Source organism: Haplochromis burtoni, unplaced genomic scaffold (assembly GCF_018398535.1).
Source record: "Haplochromis burtoni strain Fernald_Lab_line unplaced genomic scaffold, NCSU_Asbu1 Contig_335, whole genome shotgun sequence".
Classification (NCBI taxonomy): Eukaryota; Metazoa; Chordata; class Actinopteri; order Cichliformes; family Cichlidae; genus Haplochromis; species Haplochromis burtoni.
This window is the reverse complement of record NW_024582696.1, coordinates 78,212-89,853: the sequence shown is the minus strand read 5'-3', so window position 1 is coordinate 89,853 and position 11,642 is coordinate 78,212. Positions and strand designations below refer to the sequence as shown.

Genomic DNA, 11,642 nt, shown 5'->3' with positions numbered 1-11,642 from the left:
TGTTATTGCATTATATTTGGACACTGACACCGGTGTAATACAAAGCCATCAAAATAATGTATTCTCCTTAGTTTTACAGTATTCTAGCATCATAACCCATTTAGGTATCCATGAACTCTGAAAGAATCAAACAAAACTACAAAATAGCTTCATACATTTGGATATACAGAAAAGGCTAAACACCCAGAGTTCTTTAAGACGTGTGTTTACCTAAACCAAGTAGTTGGCGCAACATTGCCGCTGTATTTTTTTCCTTTCAGTGAACAAACGACTGCAGGAGATGAAACTCATTTGGTCCCATTCTGCTTCAAGTGTTCTCATTTTTCAATCGCACGCACCAGAACGCAGACTTCTAACAAAGTATATAAAATGTAAGAAATAAGAAGAAATGAAGGCAGATCTATTTTAAACACAACTACTCCAACTCATCACTTCTTTCTTCTTCTGTAATACTGCTCTCCATAATAAACTGCAACACAAGTTTTCATTATTCGTCAGTTATGCAAACCTTGTTTTAAAATAGACATCACATCACCTCATATAAAAAACACACCGGCTATAAAAAAATAACAAGTCAACACGATCCACAAGCTGGAGACCGCCGTTCTTCTCTTTCTCCTAGCACATACTTCAATGAAAGTAAATGAACACTGATTTTCTCAAACACTGTCAAATGTGTGAAAGACAGTCTGCACGGTTAACTTCATTACATCACGGAGTGTGTTAACGGTAAACAAACACCTCTGGTCTTTTTAGTCAGGAGCTACAATTTACTATTCTCTCCGAGAACACTCCTTTTACCTTTACTTAAAAAGAAAAGAAAGAAAAATAAAAAGGAAAACCAGCAGAATTCATTATGAGGAGAGAAATGTAACAGCACATGCTTGTAAAACTGATCCATCACAGTAACATTTAGTGTTTCAGGACGACACTGTACTTCAGGGAGACCCATGCTTGTGCAATAACAGAGTCGCTCACCAGGTACAGTGCAATCCATGCTTACTTCCGTAGTTTGTTTACAGCGCGTGCAACACAGTGCAACAATCCAAAAAAAAAAAAGATCCATATCAATCTCCTCTGTGTCAGCCACTGTTTCGCCATTTCTCCCATTTTAGAAACCTGCCCTGTGTTTGGTCCACTGCCAGCAACTACAACAATGACATGCAGGTTCATGTGACGCAGTCGAAGGAAATGCTCGTTGGCGTGCTCGTATTTTCTGGGAACAGCTGGAAGACAAATAAAAGCACTTTGGAAGTCATCATAGTCACCTTCCTCTCCCGTTTACTGGATTATCCTCATTTTTAAGGATGAGTCTCCCAAAAACAAACAAAAATAAACAGTACAAACTGAAAAAAATAGAAAGAGTGCGCAGTGGAATAAAAACAAACTCATGACGGTAGTGTTGTGGTTTTCTAGTAGTGCTCAATGTTGTGGGTGTAACAAGCACACACGCAAAGCAGGTCGTTCTGCTTCGGTTCTGTCGTTAAACCCGCCCGACCTTAGCGTCTCCGATGGCGCCCCACACATCGAAAACAAACTCATCGGGGAAGGCAAAGTCTCCCAGGGTTTCATCTAAAGCCTCTGCAAACTCATCCGGGTTCTTTTTGTCTTTTCCCAGCTCCACCATGGTAGCCGCTGAGGGGAAGAAAAAAAACATAAGATCTTTTTATCTCACATCACGCTAAGTGAGACACTCACAGAGCCATCAGGGACTCACACTCACCCAGCTCGCTGTCTCTGATGCCCATATAACTCTCGAGCAGGTCATCCACTTTCTCGATGGCCTTTTCCTCAAATGCAGAGGGCTAGAAGAACAGCAATGGGACATTTTATTTAAACAGTACAACCACCAGTTATTAGTTCACAGGTCTTGCAGGCATGCTCACCAGCTCCTCCACAGTGGCAGGCCCTTTAGAGCGAAGACGAAGGGTTCCTCTGCCGGTCCCCAACTGAACCCCTGAAGCTGACCTAGACCCACCAGATCTCTGGCTAATCATGTCTACAAAACAGAATTAAACCTTTTCAGAAATAATTAAAGATTTCTCCCTCTGCTGCGGCAGTCTTCATCCTCTTTATTACTCTCTACTTATTACTCCCTGAGCTGGAAAACTGAAAACGTAGTTCGTTTACCACTCTAGGTTTCTGTTTAGGACATCTGATGTACTAATAAGGATGTTATTAGCACGATGAAATATATATTTGTAAGAGAGCAAGTGAAAAGGTGGGTCCAAGACCTAGAATCCTGGCACAAAAACAAACCAGTACACCCTGTGGGGTTGCTCTATATTAGAAGTGTCAAGTCACTGTTCAAAATAACCTTTATTTACCTCATATTAGGCCTTGCCTCAGCCAAAAACTTCAATCCTTTGTCTAGAACTAGCTGTTTGACCTGCCCTCCCCCTCGCTTTAAGCCAGCTTTCTTCTGATTGGCTACCCCTCATATGTAAAGGATGTCTCTTCCTCAGTGACATCCTACAGATCTAAGCGTACAAAAATCCCTCAATGTGTTAAGAGCAGGCCGAAACCAGACTGTTTTTTGGGGGGGAAATATGCTAATGTAATTTTTTAAAAACATTTTTATCCAAATTCCCACCATATAAAACTATATATCTATAAATGATAGGAAAAAAGGAAAGCCCTAACAGGTCCCTTCAAACTAGGTTTTCAAGCATCTTCTTCCAGCACCTACCAAAGGCTTTAAGAGGCTCCACCAGCTTGATGGTGAACTCCTTTCCTTTGGGAAGCTCCTTCAGCATCTTGGCCACTTCGTAGTGTCGACAGCCAATAAGGCGGTGGCCATTAATCGACTCTATCATATCCCCCACGTTGATGACCTGGATCTGGTGGATGATGCTGCCCTCACGGATCCTCTGAAAAACCATCAAAAAATAAATAAATCCAATTCACTATTAAGCTCATCGCTTTCTCCCTACAGCAAGTAATTGATTCACTTTCATTCCGGGGTCACGCCTTTACCCGGGGGTGCTTGAGTCAATAAAAAAAACACTTTCTCCATCACTTAAACATTCCTCACCTTGATGAAAGCGTAGCCGGCTCCATTATCAGTGATCGTCAACCCCAGCGCGTCCTCCCCTTTGAACACCTCTATCTCCTTTCTCTGGCCTTTAATGTGGGCAAAAATAAAGTCCTCTAGCCCGATCTGACCTCCCAATAGTTTATCCATGTCCACCTTGTGAGTGTTCAGAGTGCAAAACATAACCTGTGAAGGAAGACAAACATCAGGTAAATTCTGCCACGAGCATATCTGGAGCAAATCTATAAATCCTCAAATCCATTAATGTCTGCAGGAAGGCTTACCTCTGACGGTGGTATCCCAAAAGCCTCGCCAATCTTGGCGTAAAGCTCCCGCACGTTACTGAAGCCCTCGATGCGGCCTGTGGGGCTGCCGTGAGCGAGCTGGGTGTGGAAGATGAGGCGAGGCCGCATGCTGTTAGGTGGCGGTGGCAGGCCTTCAGAGGTGGCGCCTTCTCCCAGCCCGACGACCCCACCATCGATGCCTTCCATACCTGGCACATTGAGACCCGCGCGGATAGGCTCCGCTTCCTCGTTCTCGACCAGCGGGGACGCCTTCTTCCTTCTTCCCAATCCCAGTGGCATAGTAGTCCTATGAGGGGTTGCAGGGGGAGAGGAAGGGAGGATGGAGGCAGCTCTGGGGAGTTATGCTACAACTTTGACCAACATACACCTGCTCAGCTAAATCAGCTGCAGGTCTGCTGGATATGTATGTCACAGTAATAGTGTTGTCCTCTAGACCAGCTTGAGAGCCGTCTCAACCACGCACTGTATGGATTTAGGAATCCACACATCAGAGCAGCTCACATAGCTGGATCTGTCAAGTCCAGCAGCCTCCAGTGGAAGATTTTCAGCTGTAAAACAAGAGACAAAAAACTCTTTCATCTTTATACATGTACCATGGATTGTACATACGCAGTGGCATGCAAAAGTCTAGAGTCACAACTTAGTTCTTTATTTTTTGTATCCAGGGAGCCAAAATTTCTTGTAATCTTGCACATTGGCTGTTTTTTTTTCTGTAATTTACAGTCAAGTCCTTGGTTCTGACTATTTTCAGGGGGCTTTGTTTTGTTTGTTTATTTCTTACCCAATTAACAATAACTTGTGAATCATTTCAAGGATAAAAAAGGCACAGAACTTTAGCAAAGAATCTGTTTAAAACGGTCTTGAGGCACTTTGTTAAACACTGCAGCAGCCTGTCACAAAAAACACAATTTGTTCCCATTTCTTTAGATACATCTATAAAGAAGATAACATAGTCTGACAGTTATAAAATAGTATCCTTGCACAAACAAGGTGATTCTCAAGGAGCTACACGCCAAATACTTGTCATGTCCTTAGAAAATAGGAAAAAATAAAAAATCCAGCAAATACCTGAAATGGGACCTAAAGACATGCTGAAGCTTCAATCGAGCCATCTACTGCTCAATGAAGCCTCATCAGAAATAGTCTCAGTGGAACAGTGGCTGTCAAGAAGCCATTCTTAATGAATGGAAACAGAGAGAAAAGTCTGGACTGAAATTCAATGGCATATTTGACATTTTTCGTTCAAATCATCATCGATAAGTATGGAGGTGGCCAGGAGAGAGGTACAACAGTGAATGTCTACGGGAGTTTAGGGCTGCAAACTGCTGATCTTGGCAAAGCGGATGGAATTCTGAATCCAGAAAATTACAATCAGAAAATTGCAATACAGTCTGGAGTGTCTAACTGCTTTCATATTTCAGCATGACATTGATCCCAAAAACACAGCAAAAGCAGAGGAACACTATCAGTCATGGCCTGGCCTCCCCAGACCTCAAACTTTAAGATTATTGAAGCAGGGATCATCTTGACAGCCAACATCGAAAGAGCCTGGAGAACTATTCCCACAGACTACTTAATGAAAATTACATGAAAGCCACACTTGCCTAAGAAAGTTTAGGCTGTGTTGAAGAATAAACGTAGTCATACAAAATACAGACATTCAAGCTAATTATACAAATTCCGTTTTGCCTTACATACTGTATTTCAATGGGTGTTTGCACATGTTTCAATAAATCACTGCACCCCTTCTCAATTTCCCAAACAAAATATAAAGAAACGAGGGTTGGCTTGAGACCTTTGCACAGTACTGTATAAGCTGTATAAATCGCTTCTTCTGAACACTCTCTACACATTATAGCTTGAACATTCATTACATTAGAAAACGCTAACGTTAGCTGCTAGCTCCAAGACGCAGTCAAACATCTTCCACTTGTAGCAACACAAATAACGAATAACAGTTAATACTCCAGTGGCCACTTAATCAGTTATCAGACAGTTATCAGACAGCTCATGAAACATGCAGCTGAATCTTTGACTGGCAATCCCCCATGTTAGTGAGTTACACCGTTACTCTTTCTCAAGATTGATTAGCTATCTAGCTAGCTGAATCAAGATCGCAGTAAACATGGAAGGCGAGTCATTCTTACCGGAGCACGAGTTTCAGCCAACTATCGTTAGCCTGCTAACGGTGCCCTCGCAAATGACGTTACAGCTATACAGACAGTGTTTAATATTTCTTACTTCTGCGTAACGAACAGGCTAAATTGGCCTATTAAGGTTTAAGGGTACAGTGTATCTGTGTGTATGTGTGTCGGTATGCTGCTGTAGAGTTAGCTTAGTGCCAGCCCAACAGGGGTGGAACAGTGACGCATTCAAGGTTTCTCGTAAACACCAACTTTCCCCAGAGCGACTGCTTCATAGTCCAGATTTTAAAGTTTAATCAAGAAGAATAAGAACGACATGAGTGTAAAGCAATGTTTGGTTAAAATGTAGTAAAAAATCACACGTCTATTAGAAGTCTGCTATTTTGACATTTTTACAGGATCTTTGAGTCGAAGTTACATCATTACTGTCATTAAATTATATATAAATGTGTACTGTGAATGTATGAATATTATGAAGCGTTTCTTTAGTTTTTACGAAACGTTTGGATGCCGTTGTCTACTTAAACGTTTGATATTGTTGCTATTTCGCTTATGAGCGCTGATAGCTGTGAGCATACACCTCCCCCTGGAGGCCAAAATCATTTACGACAGCTGTCAATTATAAAACTTTAATTTTGAAGGTTCTTGCCGGAAGCATTTAGTGTTTCTGACGCTGACGTTTTTATGTCTAGTTCCTCGATGTGTTCTTTACAGGCGAACAAAACAAGCCCTGTAGAAACCTTTTCTTTAACAGCTTGAATGTATTAACTGGCTGCTTATGGTGTCCTTGAAAGTGACACCGTTTTTTTTTTTTATTCGTACATATGATATTTCCGACTATCGAGGCAGACAGACGTATTTCCGCTTGCGGTCTTCAAAATAAAACCAACACCGCACAGTTTTAACCACGAAATTGCTATTTTTTTTTTATCTGAATAGAAGATATCTAGATGATATCTAATCTGAATTCTGTTCATTTTTACACAGTAAATAACAAAGAGACAAGGACACTTTAATACAATGGGAATAATTACATGGTTTCTTTGAACAATTCAAATAAGACTAATACAGAAACTTATTAAAAATCCCAAAAAGTTGATTCTGTTCTTCTACTGAAAACGCTACTTCCAGATGAATAGAATCAATCTTTTGGGATTTACTTACCTGGATGATTGAGCATGCATCAAGACCTTTTAAAAAAATGTAAAATAGTCCATTTGAAGAGTTTATCATAGCACAAAAGTAACACTAGTGTGGGTCACTAATATTCTTATAGTTTCTGACAGTGTATCTGTCTCTGTACTTCAATACCAATTACCACACTTTGTCCATGTAAACAGGGATTCTTCGTCACATAGAGTTCCACAGGGCTCTGTGCTGCGACCAATACCTTTTACCTACCTCATACATGTTTTCCCTGGGTAACATCTTTAGAAAACACTGCATGCATTTCCATTGCTATGCAAATAGTACCTTGCTGTATTTATTTATGAAACCAGATTAGACAACTTGGTTCGTTATACTATAGGCATTCCTGACCTCCAATTTTCTACTTCTTAATTGTGACAAAACCTCAGAAACCTGGTGTCTAGCCAGCTATGTACTCTGGATGACATTATCCCTGCATGACTTTTTAATTTTTGGGGAATAAAATATTTCTCCCTATTTTGGGGGAGCTTTAGGGTCCCTAATAATATATCAATCATAAAATTTGACAAACCTGGTCTGGGCCACCAAGGGGCTGTCATTCATTGCGGTATGTGGGCCATCTGTAGGTGGTGTGCAGCCACGGGCCAGTTGTAGACACACTGCTGGCCCTGTGCTGGCCCAGAACAGTTTGAGCTCTGGCCCCAGATGTCAGCCTAATGTGTACCTTAATCAAGCCATGCAATAACAACATGTGCCAGAACATGCAAAACAGTGCAAAAGTAACATGCCGAAACTCTGTTCAGACAGTGAATGGACTGATTTTTATATAGCACTTTACTACTCTCCCAGATTACTCAAAGTGCTCTATACAACATGCCACATTCACCCACTTTCGCTTAACTGAGTGCTTCCTAACTACATTCATACACATTCACATTCTTGACATGCAGACTGGAGGAGCCAGGGATCGAGCCACTAACCTTCTGATCAGTTTGTAACCTGCTCTACCACCTGAGATATGACATGCCATCGCATAAACGGTGGCGTCATTGCCAGACCTGGCACACATCTGGTTGACATACACTCTGCCAAAACACCAGTCAGTCAGAAGTGCCAGCTTGATGCCAGATCTGGGCCAGACCTGTTTTCTGTAGGCCTGGGCCACATAAACCAAGCCACAATCAAGCCAGATATGGCATGCCATCACATAGACAGTGCCATCTATGCCAGGCCTGGCCCATATCTGGATGACATACGTCTTATCATGCCAGAAGTCAGCCAGCAGTGCAGACTTGATACCAGATCCTGGCCAGACCTGCTTGCTATGTGGGCACTAACACACACACACAGACACAGTTACTTTACCAACTGACCCCTGAGCTCCTAAGTGTCCTTCAAACCTCATTCAGGGATCCACTCCTCTACTTCACTGTCACTCCCTGAAAGCTCACTGTCCTCACTTTCTGAGGACAAAAAGTGCACATTCCCTTGGTTTCCTTCCATATAAGGTATTTACATCCATGTCCTGTAATTATGAGCAGATTGTAAAGTAAAAAACATTGACTATGATCATATAAATGCACACAAACACATCTCTACACACATATGCAAATGCATTATATTGCCTGAAAAAAAACTGGGCTAACTGCGCAGTGTTGCCTTGAGGCAACGAATGAAAATTAACAGTTTTACTGTATAAATACATTTTAAAAAGTAGAAAAAACAATCAAATATGCTTCTTAACATATTCATGCACATACAAGTATTTTTTTAATATACATTTATTTCACCATAAACATGTAAAATAGTGATCTTTATCTTGCCTCCCAATGGAGATGTCTCTCATGTAGTGCAGCTTGCAGAAAGGGGTCCCCCCCCCCCACACAAATGAAAGTCACACCACCTTCAACTCATCATTTTATTGGGAAGAGATGTGCCTGGTAGCATTATTTGAAAAAAAAGGGGGTGTGGGGGGGGGGTTTGAGGGGCCAGTGTAAGGCATGAAAATGTGGTTTGTTGCCTCAGGGCAACGCTATGCAGTAGAGGGTTAAGTTAGCCTCCAGCAACACTTTGAAGAATCTGGTAGTCATTTTTGAAGTATGTCTGACATGCTGACAAACTAGTTCATGCATGTGTTATGCTTAGACTGGACCATTGTTAATCATTATTGTCAGGTTGCTCTGAAAGATCTCTGGAGAACCAGTTGATCCAAAACACTGAAGTGGGAGTAGCAAAAGGGACTAGAACACAGACCGCCTTTCTCCCGTATTGGCTTCTCTTCACTGACACTTTGTTAGTTCTAGAATTTAAACTAAAATATTTCTTCTTGCACACACACACGAGTCTTGAATAACTAGACCCCATCATAACCATCTCTTAGATATGCTGCCATAAACTCAGGCTGCCGAGGAACTTCCTATGATGCAATGAGCATTTTTTTTTGCCACCATGTGATTTTATCTTTTCTCTGAGATAGTTTGTTTTCTCCTCATCTCTGCGATTGCCTCTTTTCTTTTCTCTTTCCCCTCACAGCCGGCTTCAGCAGATTGTTGCCCCTCCAAGATCCTGTGTCTGCCAGAGGTTTCTTCCTGTTAAAAGCAAGTTTTTCCTTTCTACTGTCACCACATGGTTCTTTAAGGGGGTTGGAAGGGGTCATTTGATTGTTGGGCATTTTTCTGAAATATTATTTGGTCGTTAACTTGAAATAAATTAAGCCCTAAATTTAAGCATAGTCCCTCTAAACCAAAATGTATGAGGCTTGCTAGATAACGTGCTGGATACAGTGAAACCTGAGAAAAGATTTTAAGGGAAACTGTTGTTACAATTCAGCTATATAATTAAAACATTGGACAGTAAGTGAGGCAGTATTGGCCAGTTTGGTTTGCCAGTTTCTTTATTGTGGAAATGCTAATCATCACAGCATAGGAAAGGCCAAGTAGAAATTTCCATATTTCCTATTATCAATTCATAAAACTTTTGTTGTTAAAAATCAAAGGCTTCTGAATCCCAACCTGAGAAATTTCAAAACATAAACGAGGTAAACAAAAAAAAGGATCTGTTTTCCTTTAAAAAGAAAAAAAGAAATCATTCATTCTGTAAAAAAATAATAAAATAGAGAGAAATAAGAGAGATTACACATCTCTACATTCACGTTACACCATGTGCAGAAGCAGGACGAAGCGGCAATTCCTGACTATCATGAGGTTTACTTATTTTTCTCTGACAGTCACATTGATACTAAAATTACTAATATTCACCAGCTTCCATCATCATCACAAAGACTTCAACTGTGTCTTCAGGATCGTCACCCAACTGTGAAACTACACAACACCCGATTCTGTACACGCTAGAGTGAAAGCTGTCTGGCACAATAGACTCGTGATATAAGACAGAATGATCAAAGGTTGCAGGCCTTTAAAGCTGGAGGTTAAATTTCTTTTTCACATCGTCATGTGAAATATAACGGCAGCACATTTCATATCATTTTTACAGGTTGGATAAAAGAAATTATAAACACACTGGCTTTTGATTCAATCTGCAATCAGACAGACACCATTAGAAGAACAAAAAGGATGAATTAAACCATCACAAATACATGACTTCTGTATAAAATATCAATTTCTCTGTGCATTTTAACAGGGTATGAATGCAGTCAGGTTTTGATCATTTTCAGTCATGTGACAGGATACACACATGTCCTCAGCAAATTTTAAGACACATACTTACACACATATATTACAATAAGATAGGGACAAATGTTTGGCACATTTTTTTCTCCAACAAATATTTTACATGAGCAAGAATTTGTGTGTACTTCTGGTTAAACAAGAGTTTGGAAAAGTAAACATGTGCCATCTTTACAACTGCAGAAAAGAAAACTCCCTATGCCTTTGTTGTCCTCCATTAAAAATCTGGAAAATACTGGAGGTCCATCAAGGTGCATCTTATTATTAGTAGTAGCATAAGTTAATTGGCCCATCTCCAGATATATTAGCATTGGGATATAATGCTTTCTGATACTAAACAGGGATCATTTATAGTCTCACTCCATTTTTACAATAATCTGCAGCACATGAAACAGAGCAGCATTACAGATGAGCACAGTGTAGTGTGGAGACCTGTCAAGTCTTCATGGTACGTTGGTGACTAATTTTATTAAATGCCCTGCTGGAAAGTTAATAAACAATGACCCCATCATTTTCTCTTTAAATATACCCCTAGCATAGTGTATGTACTTACACCAATCAGGTGCACAGGTACCTCCCCTTTGACCTGTCAGATACCCTCTATGTAGTGAGGCCTCTGCCACGTTCCAAAGATCAACTGAAACCTAAAGGGTTTCGAGGCCGATGTGACACCTTGGGAAGAAGACTGGCCACAAGTGGTTGAGCTTGGGCTTCAGCAATGGTAATGACCGAGGGACTGGCCGCTGAGTCCCAGTCATCCCCGACTGCTTGTGCAGACTGTCGCTAGGTGAAATAACCTACAATTAAGGTGCTGCACAAAATCCTCCTTGTCAACGCTCAGATTTCTGCTTTCGCCCATTGCTTGTACACAAGACTCTAATTTGTCTGCAAGCATTCGCTATCTAACCATGGAGCAGTAGTGAAACTTGCAACGCAAACCAAAAATGGAGTGCACTCACCTCCAAAGCAAAACCCGTGTTTTACTACAAATCTATTATGTTTCAATAGGTGCAACTTTTACTCCATTTCCATTCTGCTCAACAAGCAGCTGGCAAGTGTTTGCAGACAAGTCAGCATCAAATCCCTTTGGGTGATCATGGAAATCTGCAGGTGATATCTCTTTGCAACCAACTTCACCCAGCAACCACTCACTAACCAGACTGGGAATGCACATTTTTCCCTAGCGACCTTTGGTTGTTGGCGGGTCACTAACTGGCCTCTAGGCCTGCATGATAGGGGCTTTAAGTGAGTGTTACATGTAATAACATCCACATGAATGTTAAGTCTCACTTATATATATATATATATATAAGTGATATATATA

The 11,642-nt window shown here is 40.9% G+C and overlaps 1 protein-coding gene across 1 annotated transcript; it reads right to left on the bottom strand.

The window, feature by feature from the left end:
* Positions 1 to 403: 403 nt before the first annotated feature.
* On the bottom strand, positions 404 to 5,704 carry gipc1 (GIPC PDZ domain containing family, member 1). The gene is made up of 7 exons (XM_005942278.3): positions 5,487 to 5,704; positions 3,319 to 3,887; positions 3,035 to 3,220; positions 2,690 to 2,870; positions 1,887 to 1,999; positions 1,724 to 1,805; positions 404 to 1,635 (listed from the first exon to the last, which is right to left on the bottom strand). The coding sequence occupies exons 2-7, from the start codon at positions 3,616 to 3,618 to the stop codon at positions 1,484 to 1,486; spliced, it is 1,014 nt and encodes a 337-aa protein (XP_005942340.1). The 5' UTR covers positions 3,619 to 3,887; positions 5,487 to 5,704; the 3' UTR covers positions 404 to 1,483.
* Positions 5,705 to 11,642: the final 5,938 nt, after the last annotated feature.

Excerpts from the sequence above, each read along its gene's own strand:
- gipc1 (XM_005942278.3), bottom strand. The coding sequence starts at position 3,618 with ATGCCACTGGGATTGGGAAGAAGGAAGAAGGCGTCCCCGCTGGTCGAG. Across the intron at positions 3,221-3,318 it reads TTGGGATACCACCGTCAGAG|GTTATGTTTTGCACTCTGAA; the intron begins GTAAGCCTTCCT and ends CTTCCTTCACAG. Across the intron at positions 2,871-3,034 it reads CCGGCTACGCTTTCATCAAG|AGGATCCGTGAGGGCAGCAT; the intron begins GTGAGGAATGTT and ends ATGGTTTTTCAG.